Here is a 24988-nt window from a genome sequence, read left to right as displayed (position 1 = left end):
TCCTTCTTTATCATTAGGTGTGTTATTTAAATCCTAAATTGTTTATTGTTTCACTTGATTTTTATGTTCTTGCATATTATCTTGAGCCTTTAATTTATTGATCTGATTAGCTGTCGTTGAGTGTTCATCTGTGTCAAGTTCCAAGTGTATATCAGTGTTCCGTTAGCTACTTCCTGTTTTAATTTGTTGAGTCCTTATCTCTTATGCTTTTAGTTTTACTTACCCCATCTCATTGTCTTTGATTAGTTTTAACTGTTTCTTATCACCCAGGTGTTTCCTCTCTCTGAGTTGCTCTTGTTGTCTGTACATATAGCTTATGTTTCCCCCTTTAATATTTATTATTGTGGTATTTTTACACTAGAAACATTTTGTTTTTAGGTTGATGAACTTTGTATTTTTGGGCCAGTCACTGCCTTAAAATAAAACAATGGTAAACAGACTGGTTGTTATTTAGCATTTTCTCAAAATGCTTCACACAAACCTAAATGAGGCAGTTTTCTATTTGAGTGTCTTATCCAGTGTGTTTTTCCTCTGATTGCAAATTTGATGTGTAGCTGAAACTTTGGAAGGATGGCTTTTAAGGAGTCTGTCTAGCAAGATTGTCCTGTTACATTTTTATGATCTAGAACAGGGGTGGGCAATTAATTTTTTACAAGGGGCCACATGAGAAACCCGAGTTGTGTCAGAGGGCCACATCAACGACATCTTGAACCCAAGTCTGCTTAACTTTCTTAAATTGTAAAATTCACTAAATTATATATTACGAATAGCTGGTACTGGTAACCAGGAGAATAAAACTAAACTAAAATAATGTAAATATTTATATTGGGCTATGTTATGTGAAATTGTGGTGTATATTCCAAATAAAACAAAAACCACCGAATCAATGTTATTTTATTTTAACATGTTTAACTCAACAAACAAGAAGTTTATAGAAATGCAACAATACAATGACTTGTGTCATGTTTACCTCCTTTTCAGTGAGAATAATCCAGCCTGTTTTGGGTTTGAACAAGGGCATTGAAATCTGGCTGAATGTCTGAGGTGGCTATGCAAAGAACAGCTGAGAGGTGGTCATCAGTGACAGAGGACCTGTGTTTGGATTTGTTGAACTTCATCACCGAGAATGTCTGTTCACATACATAAGTAGATCCAAAGAGGACTAGAATCCTCTGAGCATGATTCCTCAGGTGTGGAAAGTTCTCTTCTTTGAGGGAGGAATAAAAGTCCAGCAGTGAGACTGACCTGAAGTGCTCTGCCAGAAGTGTGTCAGACTGCAGGTCAATGAGTTCCATCTGAACATCACTTGAAGCATTATCCACACTGCAGGTGAAGGGAGAAGAAACCATGTCCATTTCATTTTCAAGAGCTTTGAAATCTTGAAATCGCCTTGAAAACTCTGCATGCAGTACTTCTAACATGGCTGAGAACTTGTGGAGGTGATTGGCATTTGGAATTGCCTCCTTTAGCGTTGGCAAGTGGGTCAGAAAGTTGTCCTTCACTTGGCTTGAGATAAGCTGCAACTTCCTCATGAAAGCCTTACTGCACTGTACATCTCATGCACAAAAAGTACCCTGCACTGCAGTTTGACATTTAGTTGGTTCATTAGTGCAGTCACATCCACAGCAAATCCGAGGTCTGCCACCCAATCTTCATCTGAAAGCTCTGGGACGTCATGTCCTTTCTTCACACAGAAATCCTGAATCTGTTCTCTCAGATCCCAGACACTTTTCAGTACCTTGCTTAGGCTGAGCCACCTGACAGAGCAGTGGTAGCTGATGTCACCATGTTCTATCTCATTTTCATCCAAAAGAGCAATAAATTGTCTGTGATTTAATGCTCTTGCTCTGATGAAGTTAACTGATTTAGTTACATCAACAACGTGGTCCATCTTTAACACTATCTTACACAACACTTCCTGATGTATAATACAATGCAAAAATGTCAATTTCTGCACAGGATTAATTTGTTACTTTATCCTGCATTCTCCTTAAAAGTCCTACATTTTTCCCAGTCAGATTTGGACAACCATCTGTTGTTACACCTGCCAGATTGTCCCATTTCAGTCCTAATTTGTCCAAACATGCATTTACCTCTGTGAATAAGTCATTGCCGGTTGTTGCTCCTTTCATTGACTGCATGGCAGCCAGCTCCTCCGTGACTTGAAAGTCTGCAGTTATTCCACGTAAGAAGATGAGAAGCTGGGCGGTATCACGCACATCGCAGCTCTCATCCAAAGCCAGAGAAAAACATTCAAAGTCTGCAGCTCTGTTCTTCAGCTGAAGCTCCAAGTTCTCAGCGATGTCCTCAACCCGCCTCGTCACAGTACGTCGGGAGAGTGAGACGTTCTCAAACGCGTCCTTTTTCTCAGGGCATATCAGTGCAACTGAGTCCAATAAGCACTCCTTAATAAACTCTCTATCAGAAAAGGCCTTACTTTTCCTGGCGATTTTGTGAGATATTACATAACTTGTCCGAACGGCTGCTTCTCTGGTGGTGTGAAGTTTGGTGAAAAGCCCTTGTTGGGTTTGCAGTTTTGCTAGCAATGCGTCAGACACCCTTGCGCGCTCTTTTTCAGACAGATTTCTGTATTTATCCTCATGTTTGGTCGTGTAGTGGCGATTCAAATTGTAATCTTTTAACACAGCGACCTGTGTACCACAGACCAAGCACATAGCTTTACCTTTAATTTCTGTGAACAAGTACTTGGCAGTCCATGTCCTGTTAAAAACGCGACATTCGTTATCAATTTTTCGCTTCTTAGCGTGTGCTGCCATCTTGAGGATATCATTTATGGCCGTTCACCTTCACTCAAAGCTCGCGACACGCAGATACGTCAATATGGAAGTAGCGTAGCGCTTTTCAGAATATAAGCAGCGCCGTCGTATTACACGCACTACATATAGAGATTGACAGACCACGTGACTTTCGCGCATTGCATGCCGGTAACCCAAGGCAAAACAATTCAAGTACCGCATCAAATGCAAGCATTTGAAGCACCGCAAAACGTTCATTCTCCGGTTCCAATACCTTCTTGGTTTTTCTTTGCCACACAAAAAAGGATTGTACAAAACGAAGGAGAACAACGGCGGTCCGTACAAAGACAGACTCGACGAAAAGGCAAAGAAAAGATACGAGGAAAAAAATCAAAGGAGTGAAAGGGTCAGACCCTTACGAGCACACAGAGTAGACAAAAGACGTTAGTGTGCTGCCCACTTTCACCACGATCATATTTATAATTATATGGTTCTTGGAGTGAGTGCATACACTCATGAAGTTTAACTTCAGGTCACTGCAACAAGCCCAGGTACAGTTTACTGACAGATGGGTGCAGGACCTTGAAATGCACCGTGTAGAACGAAAGACCATCATACGTATCATAAGTTTACCAGTCTCACAAATCGTCCTCATAAATACACACTCATTCACCGTTTATTAATATAACCTTTGAGCTCAACAGTAATTAATTAGTAGTGGAAATGACTTCAGGTACGCATCACAGAAATGTAGCAGTGACAATAATATTGTATGCTGTAATCGCACTGGACAATTAGTGATACAAAACAACTGTTTTACCCTGTGAATAAAAGTATATGTTTTTGTCAATGTACCGTGGTAATAAACGCAATATTGTGTCAGGACAATTCACTATTTATGCACAATAAACAAAGGAGCATAGCGCGACAATTTCTGTTTAGCACCAGACTTGCTTGTAACCTACGTCACTAATTAAATATGAAAAATGACGTATTAACTCCTACAAAACACTGACCTTTGTGGGAATGCTTGGAGCAGACTAACCTGTGAGCTGGAGTGTTCTGGACGTTATATTTGGTCTTTGAATGGCTGCAATCCAGGCCATCCGTCGCCTCTTTTTACTTCGGAAACATGGCTTGAACAATTTCTCCTTAACGACGTAATCCGATAACAACCGATCTCTTTACCCGTCGGCTTCCCGAGACTGTCATGCGACCGGCTATTGCAATTAACAATGCAACAGCTTCTTGCCATTTTTTGTTTCTTTTTATCGCTGTGTAACTTATTTCAATTGAAAGCCTGCGTGCGCTAGTACCTCTTGCCTTGGGTTCCCACAATCCTTTGCGGTTTTACCCCTCAATGACGTCACATTTTCAATCTCTATATTTACATAATCTATCTAGTGGTAATTTATTATTGACCTCACGCGGGCCTGAAAAGGATACACAAAGGGCCGGATGTGGCCCGCGGGCCGTAATATGCCCACGTCTGATCTAGAACGTAACAGGTAAAATGTCACAAGGACAGGTCCGAATTGCCCTGACAGGTCCGAGCCCCTGGGGGAGGTAAGTGACGGAAGTGACGGACAAGGTAAGCGACTCATGTTGTAACTGACGTCAGACGCCGGACACTTTGGCGGAAAATTAAAGCGAATGGTAGTTTAGATTTGAACAAATTCCTTTAAGCTTCAGTATTACCAAATACACTTATCAATTGTCTTATAACTAACAACATTTGTCTAAATCATCTCCAACACCCTGGAGAACAACGGGGAGAGTTTAGAGGCTCTCCAAGATTACATTGATCAGTGCTTCCAGGATCTCGTGATGAAGAAGGCTCAGTGTGCATCTTCCCCGGCAAAACCTGAGACGCCGTCATCGAAAAGACTTCGCCCGGCAGATTCCCCCGGCACAACATCGCCAGCCAGCAAAGATATTGTCGACATACTGGAGTCAATCGACCAACGATTGTCCAGTTTCGATGCAAGGCTGTCCTTGGTGGAGATTCTTCACCGGGAATTTAAATCCTTGCGAGAGTCCCTGGAGTTCAGCCAGCAGCAGGTGGAAACGCTTGCTGCTGAAAATGCCACGCTAAGGGAGTCGGTGAAATGTCTCACAGACAATGTTACTCAGCTAAACAGAGAAAATAAAAAAATAAAAGAAACAGTTATAGATCTACAAGCCCGTAGCATGCGTGATAATCTGGTATTTTCTGGTATTCCAGAAGCCGCTGGAGAGGACGCGGAGACCACGGTAAAAAGCTTCATCAAAACCCACCTGAAGCTGCCGGAGGACACGGTGAAGAACATCGTCTTCGATAGGGTGCATCGCCTCGGCCCCATTCGGGCTGCGACCAGGAGACCACGTCCTATCGTGGCCAAATTCGGCCACTTCAAACAAAAGGAACATGTGAAAAGCCGCGGCAGGGAATTAAGAGGAACGGACTTCAGCGTGAACGACCAGTTCCCCAAAGAGATCCTGGAACGACACAGGGTCCTCTTCCCAATCCGACGCGGCTTCATCCAGAAGGGCTCCCGCGCTGTCATCGCTGTGGACGGACAGCTCCACCGCGACCCCGACATCACTCCGTGGCTGTATTAACTTCACACCAGATAAGAATCCGCTACACCCTTTCCCCACCCACTCACACTAACTTGCATTAACATCTGTTTAACTTACTAGTATCAAATCACATCTTAAGTGTGATTTCATAGCAGAATTAACACCGTCACTCTCCGTCAATGGTTTGATTGGAATGTTTTCGGGTTTTTTTTCTTCTTGTTTTTTTTTCTCTTTTTTTCCCCCTCTTGTTTTTATGCTGCTCACCCTTGTCCTTGGTTTCTTTCTTTCTTTTTTCTTTCTTTCACTGCTTCGATCACCTGCTTCCAGACTCATCCACAAACAACATCCTTTATTTCGACACATACGCACAGCACGATCACGCACAGCCATGCGCTCAACGGCAGCACATTTACATCAGTCAGACAGCGCACACAGTCGTATAGGATACACACACTTAAGCCAAGCGTACTCATGTTACTAAATATGCACACACATAGTCAGACTCAGGGAGCATCTCGCCACACATTTACTCTCTCTCTCCCTCTCTTTATTTACGAACAAGTGATGTATTCTCTCCACCTGTCTAAGCAACACACACAGCGTACACCCCTAGTTATACACAGACATCTATGGGTGCACTGAGGTTTGTTACATGGAATGTAAAAATGGAGCTGGCTCCAGAGAAAAGAGGTTAAAAATATTTAACCAACTCAAAAAACTACAGGCAGATGTTGTCCTTTTACAAGAAACCCACAGACCTCTTAGAGGTTCGAATGAACTTAAAACACCTGAGTTTCCTAATGTGTTCTCAGCTTGTTATAATTCTAGACAAAGGGGAGTAGCAATTTTAATACATAAAAATATTAATTTCACAGTACTCGATACAGTTATAGATCCAGAGGGTAGATTCTTAATCATTAAACTATCTATACTTGATAAAAAGCTATGTATTATAAGTGTATATGGTCCAAATGTTGATGATCCCTCATTCTTTCACGGTTTTTTCAGTGCACTCTCTGAACACTTAGATGGCACACTTGTTCTTGGAGGCGACCCCAACCTTGGACTAAATGAAGAAATGGATAGGCTCAATACAGCAGGAACTCAGCGTAATTGGCAGTCCATAAATATAATCAAACAGTATATGAGTGACTTTGGTCTTTGCGATGCATGGCGCTCCCTTCACCCCAACAGTAAGGAATATACTTTTTTCTCACATGTCCATCGCTCCTACTCTCGTCTGGATTATTTTTTGGTCAGCAGCTCACTGCTGAGTGACATTTCAGACACTGAGATTCACCCTATAGCTGTCAGCGATCATGCTCCTGTATCTTTAGCACTAATGCACAAGAATAATACTACGCCAAGTAAAAACTGGAGATTTAATACATCACTGCTTAAAGATGAAAAATGTATTAAATATTTTAAAAAAGAATGGACTCTATATTTAGACTTCAATGACACTCCCGGAACATCAGCTTCTGTTCTATGGGAAGCAGGGAAAGCTGTGATGAGAGGTAAAATAATTTCTTTCTCATCACATAAAAAGAAAAAAGAAAACAAAAATATTCAGGAATTAGAGAAAACCATCAAATCACTAGAAGAAGCCTATGTGTCCCACCAAGATCAGGAAACATTGAACAAAATACGCAAAACAAAACTAGAATTAAATGAGATAATTGATAAAAAAACAAAATTCTTAGTACAAAGACTACGCTTACAAAATTATGAACATAGTAATAAATCCGGTCAATTTCTAGCAAACCAGCTAAAACTAAATAAAGAAAAAACAACTATATGTGCTGTTCAAGATTCATCTGGGAACACAATATATGACCCGAAACAAATAAACAACATTTTCAGGGATTTCTATAAAACGTTGTATTCACCACAAATAAACCCATCTAAAAAGGAAATTAATCAGTTTTTAGACAACATAACTCTCCCAAAATTATTAGACTCTCAAGCAATGGCACTGGATTCGCCACTGACACCAGGTGAACTCCAGGAAGCCCTGATAAGCATGCCCAATAATAAGGCTCCAGGTCCAGACGGCTTTCCTGCAGAATTCTACAAAGAATTCTGGACGATTCTAGCACCAGTTTTTTACAGAACGTTGTTGGAAATCAAAGAAAATGGCAGACTCCTATCAAATATGAATTCTGCAAACATTAATCTCCTGCTAAAACCAGGCAAAGACCCTGTATATCCCTCAAGCTATCGTCCAATATCCCTTATAAATGTAGACCTTAAAATAATCTGCAAAGCTCTCTCAAAGAGATTAGAGAAAATAACCCCCCTCTTAATTCATCCTGACTAAACTGGTTTCATAAAAGGTAGGCACTCATCAACAAATACACGTAGATTACTTAATTTGATAGACTACTCATACAGTAAAACCTTGAAACTACAATATTTTCTTTAGATGCAGAAAAAGCGTTTGACAGAGTTAACTGGAAATTTCTATTTGCAACTTTACACAAATTTGGTTTTGGATCTTCTTTCATCAACTGGTTAAAAATATTATATAATTCCCCAACAGCTTGTGTCAGAACAAATGACCAGACATCCTCCAGCTTCTGTCTCCTGAGGGGCACCAGGCAGGGATGCCCACTCTCCCCTTCACTGTTTGCAATTTTTATTGAACCACTAGCAGCAGCAATTAGACAGAATTCAGTAATTAAGAGCATAAAATGCAAGAACGTGGAACATAAAATCAGCCTTTATGCAGATGATGTGTTACTCTTTCTCCAAAATTCACAAACCAATATCTCTGGGGTGATTGAATTGATAAACTCTTTTGCAAGAATATCAGATTACTCAATTAACTGGTCAAAATCTACAGTCCTTCCGATTAATTGCTCCTTCCATAATTCCTCTTCTACTCCACTGCAATCGGGAAATATAAAATATTTAGGTATTAATGTTTCTCCCAAGCTTGCAGATCTAACTAAATTAAACCATATCCCACTTTTAAAGAAAGTAGAAGGTGATCTGGCTAGGTGGAAATGTCTACCCATATCACTCATGGGAAGGGTTGCTGCTATAAAAATGATGGTCTTACCAAAAATAAATTATTTATTCTCAGTGATCCCAACTAAACCGCCACAAGATTGGTTCAGATCTCTAGATTCATATATGTCCAAATTCCTTTGGAAAAATAAGCCCCCACGTATAAGCTTAAAAACACTACAAAAGACCAAGGATAAAGGGGGATTAGAACTACCTAAATTTCAGCACTACTTCTTAGCCAACAGGCTTCAATTTATCTCAGGATGGCTAAAACATACCCTCTTAGATGAACCTTGGCTAGATGTAGAACAAGCACTTTGCAATAATCTAGAGATTTCAGATCTACCATTTATCAGCTCAAACATCCAACGACATGAATGCTTCAAAAGCGTCAACATTAGCTCTTCTCTGACAGCATGGTGGGAGTTTCTGAAGTTGACAGAGTCTTCATTAATCCCATGCAAACGTACACCTATCTGGAACAACCCTGACATATTACAAAACAATAATATGATAAACTTTTCAGATTGGAGTGGTAAAGGAATCAAATATTTAGAACATATACTAGAAGGAACAGAATTTATTTCATTTGACAGACTAGTTACACAATATGGGATCAACAAGAAAAGATTTTTAGAATATCAACAAATTAAATCCATAGTAAAAAAGAAATTTAAACCGGGTCAAGTTGAACTACAAACACCACCAAGTGTGGTTCAATTTCTTACTCTTAAAACCCCCAAATTACTATCCAAAATATACAGAATGCTTTCTAAAACAGATGAATCAATATCACTTCCTATTGCAAAATGGGAAGCGGATTTATCAGTTAACTTAGACCAAAACTTCTGGTCTCAGATTTGCTTAAAAACCTTTCATCTAATTAGAAATCCCAGCCTTCAATTAATTCAATACAAAATACTACATAGAGTGCACTATACAGGTCATCGGATGTTCAAGATGGGCTTTACGTCTACCAACAACTGCTCACACTGCCAAACCAATTCACCGGACAATTATATCCACGCTCTTTGGTTCTGTCCACCAGTTCAGAAGTTTTGGCGCGAGATATGTGAACACTTATCAAAGTGTCTGAAATGTAACATTCCAACTTCCCCTTTAGTGTGTTTGTTGGGTAGCTTAGATAATGTCACTTCAGAAAAGAATATAGCCCATATGGTTTTCACTGCCCTATGCATAGCCAAGAAAACGGTCCTCATGAACTGGAAAAATAAAAATAATCTTAATTCTAACCAATATAGAAATTATCTATTAGATTACATTAGTGGCCTCTGCCACCACATCAGATCAATTGCTCTGGGCTCCTTTGATCAGCTCCATCACCTAGTGGGGGTGGGGGGTCATAGTTTGGTCCCACCTTCACTGTTGTGATTGGTGTGGGGGTAGGGACAGGCTTAGGGCGTCGGGGGGTTCCCCAGGAGCATCTTCCTTGGGGGGCTCAACCCGGGGTAGCGGTCATGGCCAATTAAGGGCTCTGTTGGCTCTTAGGTGACGGTTTCCTCGTGGCTGCGTGCAGCGGGGCTAGGGGGAGGGTCTGTGCTGACGGACGTGGGTTACTGACCTGGTAGCCTGGCTGCCCCTGGGTGGGTCTGGGACGGGTGTGAGGTTCTGGGGGCGCTCCGTCTCTGGGCTGAGGCCCTGGCCGGGCTTCGGGAGCTCGGGTCCTGGTTGGTGTGTTGCCGGGGTTGTGGGTGGGTGGGTGTATGGGGGCCCAGCCCTGGCGCAGGGTGCCGCCAGTGCATCGAGCCACCTGGGGGGCTCTTCAACTGGTGGGGGAGGTTGTCACATCTTGTAGGAGCTTTCCTCTCTTCAGGAATTCTCTCTGCAGGAGGGGGAGATACAGGAGAGGTGGAGGAAGATCTCAGCCTGGGTGTCTATTGTCTTGTGTAGTCTGGAAGATGAGTGGATGATGGGGTGGGTGCAGTTTTCTCTGTGGTGGGGTCGGGTGGGCTTTCCCGGGCTCTGTGGGGCCGGGCGGCGCTGCTGCACTGGGCCCCGGTCCGGATGGGCCTGGGCCCCCTTGGGGGTGCCTACTGGGGTCAGCGGGGGAGCTGACACACATACATCAACACTACATATGAGCGGGTGGAGGGAGGTTTGGAGTCTTCTCACACCCCCGGTCTCTGCGGCCTGCTGGAGCGGGGGGGCTAGGAGGAGGAGTTGGCCGTCCAACTGGGGTCTGGAATGTGGGGCCTCCCTGCTGCTGCGGAGTCGGGGCGGTCTGCTTCTCCCCACCGCAGGGAAAAGGGTAACACCACCTGGGTCTGGGTGCAGTTTCCCCCTCCAGGGGCAAGGGTACCTAGACCCGGTTCTTAGAGTACGCTTGGGGAGTGTGATTGTGTGTACAGTGTCTCTTTATGTCTGTCTTCACGTTGGTTGAGTGTGGAGTAATTGCTTATGAGAGCATGAGGGTGGGAATGGATGTTTGTATCTGTGTGTGCCTGTTTGTTTGTGTCTATATGTCAGGTTGGGTATCAGACGCCACCTCTCTGGGGACATCTCAGGCCCTCCATGGTTTGGAGGCCTATCTCCCCCCACCACTTCCCCTGCCGGTGGCGGACGCCCTCAGACATCGGTGCGTTGGTGGTTCTTTGTGTCCGGGGGTGGGCGTCCAGGTACACACCGGCTCACTCCTTGGTGGCTGCTTATCGGGGCCTGGAGCCTGGGGCTCGCTCGGGCCACTTCGGGGATGGGGTGCCCTCGGCCTCTCGGCCTGGGGCTCGGTCACTCAGGCACAGCTGGCTGCCGGCGGAGCTCACGGGCACATCACTGCAACCCCCCCTGGCTTCTGCTCCGCAGCTGCTGAGTGACCCCTCATCTGGGACTCTCCTCAGCTCTTTCTGGGATAGTGGCGCGGCTGCCCCTCTGTTGGTCTTCCTTGGTCTCTTGTGTTCTGAGGGCCTCTGGATGTCTGGAGTTTTGATCTCCTCCATACCTGCTTCATGCCCTGGAGGACGGGGCAGTGGCCCCCCACACCCTCTAGCAGATCATTACATGAAGGAACCTTTTAAAAACAAGCACGTTCATGCTCACAGGTGTACACACGGGTGATCACACACACAAACTACACCCTTTTTGGCTCCTACCTCAAAGCACACTGTGCGCTGTCAATCTTACGTGCTGCACAATAATGTTTAATATTTAGTATTTACTGTCATATTCCCATATATCATTGTGATGTTGTTTATTCTATTACTCTCGTTTTCTTCTGCTTGCTTTCTTTTTTCTTTCTCAACAGGTGATCCAGGTGATCGATATATGTATTTTTTGTCTGCTTATTCTGTTGGTTTTTGTTTTTTGCCCTTTTTCCCCGTCCCTCTTCTCAGCTGTTTTTCTTTTCCTCTTTCTTTCTCCCCTTTCTTTCCCCCAGTCAAGTCTGTCCCGTATTCAGCAAGTGAAAATAAAATAAACAATAAAAGGTGAATCAAATAGACCATTACGGCAAGGCTGGGATGGTCCATTTGGTAAAGTAAATCCGTTGGGCATCTTTCTTCGCCTTTAGACAATAATTCTGATGGCAAAAGAACCAAACGGGACAGGCGCAAAAAAAAGAAAAAAAAAATGTCACAGGGCCGAGTGGTCAGTACCAAAATTGGACTTCGGTGCAGAAACCCAGAACAGAGACAGCAGGTGGTTTTACAATATATTTATTGGTTAGCCTTGGAGTTGAAAGCTTTGCAAGGACAAAAAGTAATGAAATGCAGAATTTGATGTGGCGTGGCCTGGGTAACGTGGCTACGGGGACGTGCATCTAGAGAGGGGAAATGGGCCTGAGATGTAGACTGGAATAGGGCAGTAAGCAGTCACACTGAGGGAGAGAGAGGACAGAGTCAGGGAAGTAGCTGAGTGGAGCTCTGAAATTGGTAAGTATATTATGTAACTATTCTTACTTACAGGAGGAGAAAAAGAGCGATGAGGAGGGTGACGTGAATCCGGGGTGAGCTGAGCATTGTGAAAAGGCTGACCTGAGATCCGGAGGTTCCTGATAGAGTGTGGTGGCAGGTGGGCAGGCAGGTGAGGCACAGAGTGATTTCCAAAATGGTGGCTTGATATCCTGAGTCTGAGAGCAGAGCTTGAGCCAGAGGTTTGAGACAAGGTGAATCCAGGAACTGTACCACAAGAAAGTATGGTTAACAAGGTAAATCACAAAGAGAGCTTGAAACATGAGAGCCGGCTACAAACATGGATTGAAACTAGTTTTATTAGTTTTAATCTTTTAACTTTATGCATGAAGCAAACATTAAATTATATGCAACACTCTCTGACTGGAAGAAATTTGTTTAACATTTAAACCTATTTTCTGCATATTCCAGCGTATAAAATAAAATAGTTTTTTGTGTTTACACTCACTCTTTCAAATAAATGCACGTAAAACACAGCAGAAAATAAATAAAATCAAAGACTCAGCGGTCCTGTTGCTCTGTTTTCACCTGTATAGCAGGAGTGGGGCAGGCGGAGGTTTGCCCTGGTGCAGGTGTGTTGTAGCGGTCAGCGGAAGGATCTGGCAGTTTCACATTCCCGTGGCAGTGTACTGTCGGTGCTTGCTCGGAAGTTTAGGGTTTTTTTTCGCTGTAAAAAGAAGTTTTCTTTCCACGCAGTGAACAGCGGACGCTAATGTTTTTGTCACTTTTTATAGAATCAAACTCAAAGTAAGGTCAGTACTTCCACGCTTTAAACACTGCACGGCCATACTCTCTTCTGCACTCGCTATATTATCCATTGTTGATCTGCACACAGCTGTTGCCACGAACGTCACACTTGCTTAGGTCATTGTCATGAGACACTCGCAAAAAAAATCATGGTTTTAGTAACGCAGTAACGCAGCGTGCTTACAGGAAAGTAACAGTAATCTAATTACCTTTTTTTTGCAATAGTAATCCCTTACTTTACTCGTTACTTGAAAAAAGTAATCGGATTACAGTAACGCATTACAAGTTACGCGTTACTGCCCATCTCTGATAAAACAAAAGAAAAAACATAGCTGAATTAAAAGGCTTGAGCAGTGTTTCACATGGTTAATGATTCCCAATTCCCAGTGTAGCAGGACACAGGAGCTGATGAAGAGCAAGATTTGCTTTTCTCTTTCGTTTTCACAGCGCTCCTTTCATCGGGGGCGTCTCTGGACCCAGCTCAGCTCCCCTCTCCACCAGGTCCCAGCAGGCTACTAAACAGGGGAGACAAGACTAGACAAATACCATGAGGCGTGACGAAGAGACTCCCCTTCCGCTGCCCTCTGAACCCACTTCTCCATCCCTCCCCTGCAGCGCTGAGCCACCAACCACACCCCACCATACACCCCCACTGCCTGTCTGAGGCAGGAGAGCCATCCAACCATCTGTGCAGCGACGAGTGCTCAGATCTCTTTATTGGACAAAAACAACAGCTCCATAAATGGACGGTCCACCTCAACATAACAAGACTCAGCTGTACATCCACATCTAATGGATAAGGGGCTGCTAATGTTCACATTCTGGACAGAGAAGACAGATGGTTTGAAAGCGAGTGAAAGAGGCCCCGTATGTTCACTGTGAACAGCCATCTTTCAACAGAGAGGTGGCTTAAAACACCAACTGTCTGCCACCTACAATGACATTTTGAGATCCCTTTCCAGGCGCCTCAACCCCCGCTAACATCTTGCATCAGGTGAACTAATGCATCAGCCGCCTGTTTCAATTGTTCCTGCTTTTTCTCCATACTTTAACTTTTTCTTACTTTTTTGTTTTTCCTCATCTTTTATTATTATTTAGAGTGTTAGTTTGCTTATATAGTTTTCTCTCAAACATGTGGATTGTGAGAGTTTTTATTGTTCTTTTTGCAACTGAACTGTTACCGTACTTTATTTCAGGAATGGGACAGTGGCGCAGCAGCAACACACCACACGCAGTATTTACTTCAGAGATCAGCTAATTGCTCAGATCCTGGTGGCTTGTGAGTCAGACCCACGGACATACCAGCTGAAATCTGGAGGAAAACACACCTTGGATGCAGAGGTGAAGGTCAGACGAATCATTTCTCACTCACTATTGATAACTCCACACTTTTCCCTTCACCTCAGGTTAAGAGCCTTGGTGTCATCCTAGACAGTTCACTATCCTATAAATCTCACATCAACAGTCTCACCCTTTCTGCCTATTTACATCTACGCAACATTAACAGATTATGTTCTTCTCTTTCCACCCAGTTTGCATCCATTCTTGTTTATAGTCTCGTTACCTCCCACATTGACTATTGTACAGGGTGGGCCATTTATATGGATACACCGTAATAAAATGGGAATGGTTGGTGTAGAGCTGGGCGATAGAACGATAACGATATGTATTGCGAAATAACTTTTTCTCGATAGAAAAATAAACTATTGCGATAGACCTTGCTCTCTTAAAAAAAGAAGAAGAAAAGAACAGCCAATCCAAATTAAGTAGCGCAGAGCCGAACCAATCACAGCCGCAGCGTCACGTCACGTGACTTGTTACGTACAGCACAAGTGCCAAGCCGCACATGTGTAGTTGTTTGGGAAGCAGCCAGCCGGGCTGCCTAGGTAATGGAGGAAATGAGTGTGTCGACTAGAGAAAAATCAACCGAGAGCGTGGGTGACCAGGTTACCAAAGAGAAAAAGGGCCATAGAAGTTCCGTAGTGCGAAGGTATTTCGTAGTGATGTGTCGGTCGCGAACGAAATGGCTCTTAGAGCCGGACTTTTGACGTGAATGACGCGAGCCGGCTCCTTATCGCGAGCCGTGGGTTTTTTTTTTTCCTTTCTCTCACCCTCTCTCTCTCGCACTTTTTTCCGCTTCACTCTGCACGCGAGCCTTGTGCTTTGCGCTGGGAAGAGGGGGAGGGGCGGTAGTTACACTCGCAGTAGCACAGGAACAGAGCGGGAGGGAGAGAGAAAGAGAGCCAGGGACAACAACGTCACATTAGAAAGGTATAGTAATCATCCACAACTATTTTCAGTTGCGGATGATAAAGGATTCAGAAAGTTCAGAAAACTATACAACAAGGAGAGATTGAAAATTTCCTTTTAGTTCTCAGTTTATTTGATATTGACAAAAGTTAGTCAATTTTGTCTGTTCTTCTGTAAAACAAACTAAGATTTATTTTTAGAATTAATATTTTGTTTCTAAGTGGAATTGACAATTTAGTAGTCTGTTTTGTTTGTTCTATTTTGAAACTTCAACGCTTTAGCAGCTGCCTTTTGTGTAGTTTGCAATATTTGCCTTTATTTATCTGAAAAAGTCTCATGTTCCTTAAGTACATCTACCCTGTTGAACTTATTATGGGAAATAAATATTAAAATCAAGACAAGCTGCTGATTATTTCACATTTTACTTGTGAGCAACGGCACATTTAAATCTTACAAATATAGTTATTTGGCTTATATCGTGATATATATCGTTATCGCCTGAAATGAAAAAAACATATCGTGATATGAAAAAATCTTATATCGCCCAGCTCTAGGTTGGTGATATTAAAGTCCTGTTTGTGGCACATTAGTATATGTGAGGGGGCAAACTCCTCAAGATGGGTGGTGACCATGGTGGCCATTTAGAAGTCGGCCATCTTGGATACAACTTTTGTTTTTTCAATAGGAAGAGGGCCATGTGACACATCAAACTTATTGGTTTCAACGTAACTTTATTCTTTCATGAGTTATTTACAAGTTTCTGACCACTTATAAAATGTGTTCAATGTGCTGCCCATTGTGTTGGATTGTCAATGCAACCCTCTTCTCCCACTCTTCACACACTGATAGCAACACCACAGGAGAAATGCCAGCACAGGCATCCAGTATCCGTAGTTTCAGGTGCTGCACATCTCGTATCTTCACACCATAGACAATTGCCTTCAGATGACCCCAAAGATAAAAGTCTAAGGGGGTCAGATCAGGAGACCTTGGGGGCCATTCAGCTGGCCCACGACGACCAATCCGCTTTCCAGGAAACTGTTCATCTAGGAATGCTCGGACCTGGCACCCATAATGTGGTGGTGCACCATCTTACTGGAAAAACTCAGGGAACGTGCCAGCTTCAGTGCATAAAGAGGGAAACACATCATCATGTAGCAATTTCAAATATCCAGTGGCCTTGAGGTTTCCATTGATAAAGAATGGACCCACTATCGTTGTACCCCATATACCACACCAAACCATCACTTTTGTTGTTCCAACAGTCTTGGAGGGATCCATCCAATGTGGGTTAGTGTCAGACCAATAGCGGTGGTTTTGTTTGTTAACTTCACCATTCACATAAAAGTTTGCCTCATCACTGAACAAAATCTTCTGCGTGAACTGAGGGTCCTGTTCCAATTTTTGTTTTGCCCATTCTGCAAATTCTGTGCGCCGATCTGGGTCATCCTCGTTGAGATGCTGCAGTAGCTGGAGTTTGTAAGGGTGCCATTTGTGAGTAGCTAATATCCACCGAAGGGATGTTCGACAGTTTTCTTGCGTCCACATTTTGGCAAATCCAACACTGAACCAGTTTCACGAAACTTAGCAAGGAGTTTGCTAACTGTAGCATGGGAGATGGGTGGTCTCGTAGGGTGTCTTGCATTGAAATCTGCTGCAATGACCCGTTTACTGCGTTCACCAGATATCAACACAATTTCGATCCGCTCCTCAAGTGTTAACCTCTTCGACATGTCAATGGCTGTGAACAAAGAGAAACTTGTAAATAACTCATGAAAGAATAAAGTTACGTTGAAACCAAGCACACCATTGTTTTTCTTGTGACATTACCAATAAGTTTGATGTGTCACATGGCCCTCTTCCTATTGAAAAAACAAAAGTTGTATCCAAGATGGTCAACTTCTACATGGCCCCCATGGTCACCACCCATCTTGAGGAGTTTGCCCCCTCACATATACTAATGTGCCACAAACAGGACTTTAATATCACCAACCATTCCCATTTTATTACGGTGTATCCATATAAATGGCCCACCCTGTACTGTGAATATATTATGGCCTTCTGTTATATATAAATAACTGTTTTCTGTTTTTATCTGCATTTTGCATAAGACGCCAAGTTTTTCAGAAACGTGGTTGTGATTTATTTTATGCAACACCAAATTAAGTTGAGCCCATCCGTTATACCTGGTTGTCCATCCAGTTGTGTCAGTGCTGATGCCAAAGATGTAGTTATTCTGTACTAAAATCATTGGATGGCTTTAGTGACATGATACAAGAATGGTAAAATTAATAATAATCAATGTAACACACACAAACATTTAGTCAAAAGTTTTATTTATTTGTTCATTCTATACTTTTTTTTTTTTTTACATGTCCATGATGCGCCTCATGCTCATGAACCTCATTCCGCTCATTCCCATCTGACTGAAGCTCCTGTACTCTCCGGGCCTCAGGTACATCATCCTGCCTCTGTAGTGGGGCTGCTCGTACATCAGCCAGTGGCCATCCATCACGTGGCAGGACATGCAGTCGGACATGCGGTAGCGGTCCATGATGTTGTCGCAGTCGTCCATCAGCTCGTACATCTGACCACCGAAGTTCTCCCTCTCATAGATCCTCATCCTGAACTGGCCTCTGTGCTGTAGGGGAAACAGTTCACAACAAAGAATCAGAAAACCCTTCTAGGATATCTGGAGGAAAATGATATCCACAGCACGGCTTTCCTACCATGGGGATCATACGGCAAGACCTGATGCAGTCCCTCATGCCCATCATGCTCATGTAGTCAGCGTACTCGCCCCTCCTCATGAAATACTGGTTTCCCATGAAGTTGGGGCGGTCATAGACCATGAAGCAGCCACTCTCCACCCTGCAGGAGTGACACCTGCTCAGGTAGTTGGACATGTCAGAGCAGTCGCTCATGCACTCATAGGAGCGACCCTGGAAGTTCCTGTCCTCGTAGAAGATGATCTGAAAAAAAGGGATACATTGGTTTGGAGTTAGATTCAGCAGACACACGTCAACAACCACGCTCAAAATAATACAAAATTCTGCCAATGATGACAGCAGTTAATGAGGTGAATACGCATACCCTGCCCATGGTCCCAGTTAGTTGCCTCACAGTGTGTTACTACTTCGTAAAACTGTGTGAGTGGTACACTGATGATGGTCCTGTTTTAACTGTTACTTTTATACCTGGCTGAACCCAAAGAATCTCTGGCTCCCATTGTGTAAAGCCCTGACTCATCAACATGGTATAGAGGCCTATAGAGTGCAGGACATTTGTTACATGTCCATGTGACTGGATCCCCTAGAAGACTTTAGAATGGATTTTTCCATAGGGAACTCAATACAATGAGCATTTTTTGGAGTTACAATACAGTGAAACAGACAATAGTCCCTTTTTTAGCCTTTCAAACCACACTGTATGGCCCTGTCATGTGTAAGTGGCTAATTTATAGAAATGAGTATCCTTTCGTGAGACCATGATAGTCTCACGAAAGGATACATTTTCAGGACTAAACATTATTAATTGATGTCAGTAACGAAAGCCCTTTATCTGCCTTAACCTAAAGGATTTCTTTAACGTTTAAGCTGAGAACATGTTTTTCTATGGATTTGAGAAAGAAAAAGCTATTTATTTCAGTCTACGCTTTAGCCTGTTAGTGTTTCATAATAGATGGAGGTTAATAGATTGTTACAAATTGTGTCTCTACTACTTATAGCTATTAAAAAACACAGAGAGAAATCAAAATCAAAACTATAAACCAAAACTTCAAAGCAAACTGCCTCTTAGGAGTTTATGGTTTGAATAAGGCAGGTGTAAATATAACAAATCAATTACATTTTATTTCAAAGTAGCATCAGTACATTATAAGGTCCTGTGTATTGGAATTAAATATTTATATTTTCATCGGAATCTTCAACTGATTTGTGAAAAAGTTTCTGTGTTAACAGAAAACTAAAAATCAATCACGTATATTTGCCAAAGGGCCAGACTCGGCTCACTTGTCATTATGTATCTAATAATAGTGAATTTGTTAGTGTTACATGACATCATTCTGTCGTTCAAGCAACACTAGATGAGGGGACTAATTCATCGTGAGAGTAGTATTGTACAAGTTTAGTTCTTTAAAAAAAGTTGCTATTGATACCTGATACCTGCATAAAACAATTTGATTCATTAAGATAAGATAAAAAAAATACTTTTTTTTAATCCCAACTCAAAGTTGGAAAAGATATTGAGTAAGTTTGGAAACTGTTTACAGCATCCGAAACAAAATTAATTTAGCTCAAAAGCAAATAAATACACATAATATCACTAAAAATGCACCCGCAGGTCTGATTATAGCCACATCTTTTGAATTAAGAAATCACTTAAATAGAACCTGTGTCTCAAACTGAAGTAGGCTAATAGATCTCACAAAGGAACACATGCCACAATCTAAAGAATCAGACAAAGTCAGTCACACCTGTCAGTGTGGAAAGAGTTACAAAGCCACTCAGGACCTTCTTACAGCTTTTACATTTACTTGGATTATCTTTGTTTAATATTAAAATTAGTTTCATCATCTGAAACATTTCAATATGACAAATATGTAAAAAAAAAAAAAAGTAGAAATCAGGAGGGTGCAACTTTTTCACTGCACTGTAGTTGAGACTGAGGCTACGTCCACACGTACACGGGTACTTTTGAAAACGCAGATTTTTCTGTGCGTTTGCATCTTTCGTCCACACATAAACTGCATTTTCGATCACTGAAAACCGAGATTTTTTAAAAACTCCTGCCAGGGTGGAGATTTTCGAAAACTCAGTTTTTGCGTTTATGTGTGGACGAGGAAAACAGAGATTTACTCACGCAACCTCAAAGGTGTGCGCCGTTTTTGACGTGAGATACATTTCTACAATGGCAGATGTAGACAAAATACTGTTGCTGTTAATCTGTCTATCTGCAGTTTTTACACGCTTACATATACACACATGCAGTTACTGTCCCTCCATTTAGAAAGACAGAGGCATCAGAGGCATTCTCCATTCAACACAGACGCTCTCACAACCTACATCCTGACTCCGATGTCGGTTTTGGAATAAATTTAATTTTTTAAAATTAAAATTTATGCATGCGGTATGCATTTTGTTAATTCCTAAGTTGTGAGTCTACACCAGCCAAAATACTGTTTTTGGTTGAAATGAAGGCACTTGAAAAGTAACACAAAATTAGCTGCCTTTCCAGAAAAACACAAAAACTTTCCAGAAGTACTGCAGGTTTGCATAAAACCCTGTTTACTCTTTCCCTCCCAGGCTTCTAGACTTCTGTTTGGCCAACATTTCCGACACAGCTAGGATTTGGCATGTTCTTGACAACGTTTGACTGCGTTTTTCACGTTTACATGTGGACGGAGATATTTTTCAAAACTGCACGTGTGGACGGAATAATATATATAAAAAAAATTATTACTGCCCAATTCCTACTGGCAGTGGTTACAAATGAATGTTTTAAAGTACTTGTCAGCAAGTGAGATGGCAACAAGAAAGGCCATTACATTGTAAAAGTACATTTTAAATTCAATGCATTTCTATTTATATAGCGCCAAATCACAGCAACAGTTGCCTCAAGGTGCTCTATGCTGTAACATAAGACCATACAATAATACAAAGAAAACCGAGAAAATCTCAACAATCATATAACCCTCGGTGAGCTAGCACTTTGGTGAAAGTGTGGGGTGGCTGTAGCTCAGTTGGCAGAGCAGGTCAGCCACTGATCAGAAGGTCGGTGGTTCGATCACAGGCTGACTCCTGGCTTCATGCCAAATATCCTTGGGCAAGACTAACCCCATGTTTGCCTACTGGTGGTGGTCAGAGGGCCCGGTGGCGCCAGTGTCCGGCAGCCTCGCCTCTGTCAGTGCGCCCCAGGGCAGCTGTGGCTACAATGTAGCTTGCCACTGCCAGTGTGTGAATGGGTGAATGACTGAATGTAGTGTAAAGCGCTTTGGGGTCCTTAGGGACTAAGTAAAGCGCTATACAAATGCAGGCCATTTACCAAAGTGGAAAGGAAAAACACCATTTAAACAGGAGGCAAAACCAGGCTCAGGGAGGGGCGGCCATCTGTCGCGACTGGTTGGGGTGAGGGAGGAAGGCTGGATAGAGACACACTGTGAAGTATGTGTAGCTATAATTAACATTTAATATGAATTCTAAAACTGAATATGTTGCACCCCCTCACCGCCCATCATGAAATACTGTTTACCCGACAGCATCCCCCACTTGAAACTGCTGTTTTTCATTTATCAGTAGCAACTGACGCTCTGACCTATGACCATACCTGTGTTTGGTGCTAGAGGACATTTTGAATCAACACTTTGTGGTGACAATCAGTTTCTGCCAGCTACTAAGAAGCTCCACAGCTCCACAACACTGTTCTGATTTTTGGCTGAAGCGTGTCCTCAGGGGGAAATGAACAAATGTGATATAGGAGATGCCACCAATACCAACTTCCTATGCAGTGAGGTGAAGTAATGCAGTCATATGTAAAGTGAAAGCTACACCCTCCCTGGACCATATAACCAACAGGATCAATATAAATGCTAAGGGGTGTTCAATGTTGGTAAAACAAAAATGAGCAACCTTCAGCTTCTAAAGACTTTGCCTAATTCAAAAATCCAAACTGTCAACACAAAAATAAAATATTCCATGCTCTACAACCTTGAAAGTAGATAACTAATTGAGAATCTTATTTGGGACATCTTGCACAGTGTTTGTCTTGATGATTTTTTTTCACAATAACATAAATTCTACCTCCTGCGATGACATGACAATATTGGAACTGTTGGTGGACAAAATCACTTTTTCATACTTTTTGAACATAGTTATGTACCCCTGGAGTATCTAGAGATATACCAAAAGAGCATCCCTTTTTTACTTGTATTGCTTTCTCCATTGTTCAGAAAGCACGTCTCTGATTAAGTTATCCAGATTTTCAGCCAGCTCTGATGCGAAAGACCATTACTGAGATCTGCTGTGTGTAGTGTGTGCTAACCTAATCCTAGCTCCATTTATGTTACCTGTATACATCTGATTTTTGCATCACTCTTATTTCTGCCACACAAAATGTATTTCAATAAAACCAAAAGATATTCTTATGTACTTGATGTACTTTATTTTCTATTTTTATGCAGTACCCAAATGCATAATAAACCATTGTGTATGTGGTGTTATATGTTGGTAAAGCAAAAGTATTCTTATGAATTTGTTTCTGAGGATGTGATGCTGTAATGTAATGGATTACTTCTTAATGGCTGTGATACTAAAATGTTACTTCTCTGAGTTAGTAATGAAATTAAATGTCATGACACAAGATTTTAGAAATTTACATCATTTATTGAAGTCAAAATGTAAAATTAGCACATGTCCATGATGCGCCTCATGCTCATGAACCTCATTCCGCTCATTCCCATCTGACTGAAGCTCCTGTACTCTCCGGGCCTCAGGTACATCATCCTGCCTCTGTAGTGGGGCTGCTCGTACATCAGCCAGTGGCCATCCATCACGTGGCAGGACTGGCAGTCGGACATGCGGTAGCGGTCCATGATGCTGTCGCAGTCGTCCATCAGCTCGTACATCTGACCACCGAAGTTCTCCCTCTCATAGATCCTCATCCTGAACTGGCCTCTGTACTGTTTTATAGACACAAGACAAAATAAAATTAAACATGAAACTGATGTTAATTCCAAAAAGGTCTTATATGGAAGTACCACCACTTTACACCTACCATGGGGATCATACGGCAAGATCTGATACCACCACTCATGCCCATCATGCTCATGTAGTCAGCGTACTCGCCCCTCCTCATGAAATACTGGTTTCCCATGAAGTTGGGGCGGTCATAGACCATGAAGCAGCCACTCTCCACCCTGCAGGAGTGACACCTGCTCAGGTAGGAGGACATGTCGGGACAGTCGCTCATGCACTCATAGGAGCGACCCTGGAAGTTCCTGTCCTCGTAGAAGATGATCTGAAAAAAGTACAATGGGTTTAAAGGACATTTTTAACAATCATGCTCTCCAAGATAACTTAAGTATAGGCTAATTAATGTTGATTTAACAATTTAGTTTCCTACTTTGCCCATGTTGACTGCGGTGACTCAGGTCTCTTAGAGAACTGTTTTTGAACTGATGCACTGGCTGTCTGAACAAGTTATATTTATACCTGGCCAGAGACAAAGACAGTTTGCCCCTCCATTGTTCAAAGCCCTGACACAGCAAGCTGTTATAGAAGCCTATACAGTTTTTAGTTGCTTACCCATATACCAACAAGGTCATAACCTCTTAACAGAATTTTCCTTTCACAAGAGCAGAGGGTTTTTTTTTGTTTTTTTTAAATAAAAATTGCTTAGAACGTTATTTCTCTTGTGAAAGAATTTTCCTTTCACAAGAGCAGAGGGGTTTTTTTTTTAAATAAAAATTTTTAAATTTTTAAATAAAAATTGCTTAGAACGTTATTTATATAGATGTGAGTGACTTTTGAAAAGTATAGATTTTCTGCAAGCTGTATAGTACAATAGTGAGTTTATACGAACAAGCCAGATAATAGTTATCAAGCCAGATAAGTACATAGTTTGTGGATTTGTTTTCATCAGGTATGTAACAGTGAGCCCCTCAAGGCTAATAATACGAACTTCTGCCACACTCCTGAGTGTGAGTTAAAGAGGGAAAAAGAAATAGTATACTTGGTGATTTGTTATAACTGAGTTTGAATTTGTGATTTTCAATGCTATGGCAGGTATTTGTATATTAATTTGTTTTCAAGTGGTGGTATTTACAAAAAAAGAGAGTTGTTTGTTGTTTGTTTGTTATGTCATGAACAGAATAAATGATTTCAGCAGATTCATATTGTGCAGGTGAATGTATATGTTCTTTAGTCTTCATCTTTTGACATTTTCCATTGCTATGAAGTTTTAAAAAATAGGGATTGGGCCGTGAGATCATTAGGTATTTAGTCTTTTTTTTTTTTTTTTTACTTTCATTGTCTTTCTTTTGAATAATTTTGATAATATTTTCTGATTATAAACTATTTTCATAAAAAAGATCAAACACCTTGAAAAAACACCACTTTAGAAAAGGAAGTAACTGATTCACTGCACTTCTATAAGCTTTACTTCCTCTTTTCACACAGACATGTTCCCTCTGTTGAAGTAGTTTTAAAGTGCTTGCAGTACATTTCTAAAAGGCAGTTGTGGAGGAAAGGTTTATTCCTGCTCATTAAGGAGTTCTTTGATTGGACTGTCACCTGGGGAGTTTGGATGTCAAAACAAAGCCTTGGAATCTCTGTTGTGTGTCACGAGTCACTTCAGAGCTAAGTTCAGGCAGGTGCTCAGTGTCAAAGTAAGATCCACAGGAATGCAATGCTCTAAACTTTTCTGGAAAAGCAAAGCATTGTAACTGAATGATTAATACTCATTAATCACCTCGCCTCATTAGTGGTTTTAATATTGTGGCTGAGAACCTTTTCTCTTCAAGTTTTTTAAAACTGAGTTGAGCAAAGTTACTGTGGCATCTTCTACTCTTCCCAGTAGCCTGTAGGGAAACCGGGTCAACCACGTGCTGTTTTTCTCAAGATCGCCTACCTCACCAGTTTTCAAGTATTTTTATCAAAACTGATTTAAGTGCAAATGATCTGAAATCATTTAGGATTGTAGGGGAACTGGATTTAGAGGCAGCACGGTGGTTCCGTGGTTAGT

The 24988-nt window shown here is 41.9% G+C and overlaps 2 protein-coding genes across 2 annotated transcripts; both read right to left on the bottom strand.

Moving 5' to 3' along the window:
• Positions 1 to 17618: 17618 nt before the first annotated feature.
• LOC134644295 (gamma-crystallin M2-like) lies at positions 17619 to 18352 on the bottom strand. The gene is made up of 3 exons (XM_063497194.1): positions 18344 to 18352; positions 17980 to 18222; positions 17619 to 17891 (listed from the first exon to the last, which is right to left on the bottom strand). Exons 1-3 carry the CDS (start codon positions 18350 to 18352, stop codon positions 17619 to 17621), a joined length of 525 nt encoding a protein of 174 aa, XP_063353264.1.
• A 4297-nt stretch (positions 18353 to 22649) lies between these two features.
• LOC134645038 (gamma-crystallin M3-like) lies at positions 22650 to 23386 on the bottom strand. The gene is made up of 3 exons (XM_063498277.1): positions 23369 to 23386; positions 23021 to 23263; positions 22650 to 22925 (listed from the first exon to the last, which is right to left on the bottom strand). The coding sequence occupies exons 1-3, from the start codon at positions 23375 to 23377 to the stop codon at positions 22650 to 22652; spliced, it is 528 nt and encodes a 175-aa protein (XP_063354347.1). The 5' UTR covers positions 23378 to 23386.
• Between the last annotated feature and the right edge of the window lie 1602 nt (positions 23387 to 24988).

The sequence above is a fragment of the Pelmatolapia mariae genome, linkage group LG16_19, assembly GCF_036321145.2.
Source record: "Pelmatolapia mariae isolate MD_Pm_ZW linkage group LG16_19, Pm_UMD_F_2, whole genome shotgun sequence".
Classification (NCBI taxonomy): domain Eukaryota; kingdom Metazoa; phylum Chordata; class Actinopteri; order Cichliformes; family Cichlidae; genus Pelmatolapia; species Pelmatolapia mariae.
This window is presented reverse-complemented; position numbering and strand designations above follow the sequence as displayed.

Coding starts and splice junctions, on each gene's coding strand:
- LOC134644295 (XM_063497194.1), bottom strand. Junction 17,892..17,979: donor CTTGCCGTATGATCCCCATG/GTAGGAAAGCCG, acceptor TTTCCCCTACAG/CACAGAGGCCAGTTCAGGAT.
- LOC134645038 (XM_063498277.1), bottom strand. Junction 22,926..23,020: donor CTTGCCGTATGATCCCCATG/GTAGGTGTAAAG, acceptor TCTATAAAACAG/TACAGAGGCCAGTTCAGGAT.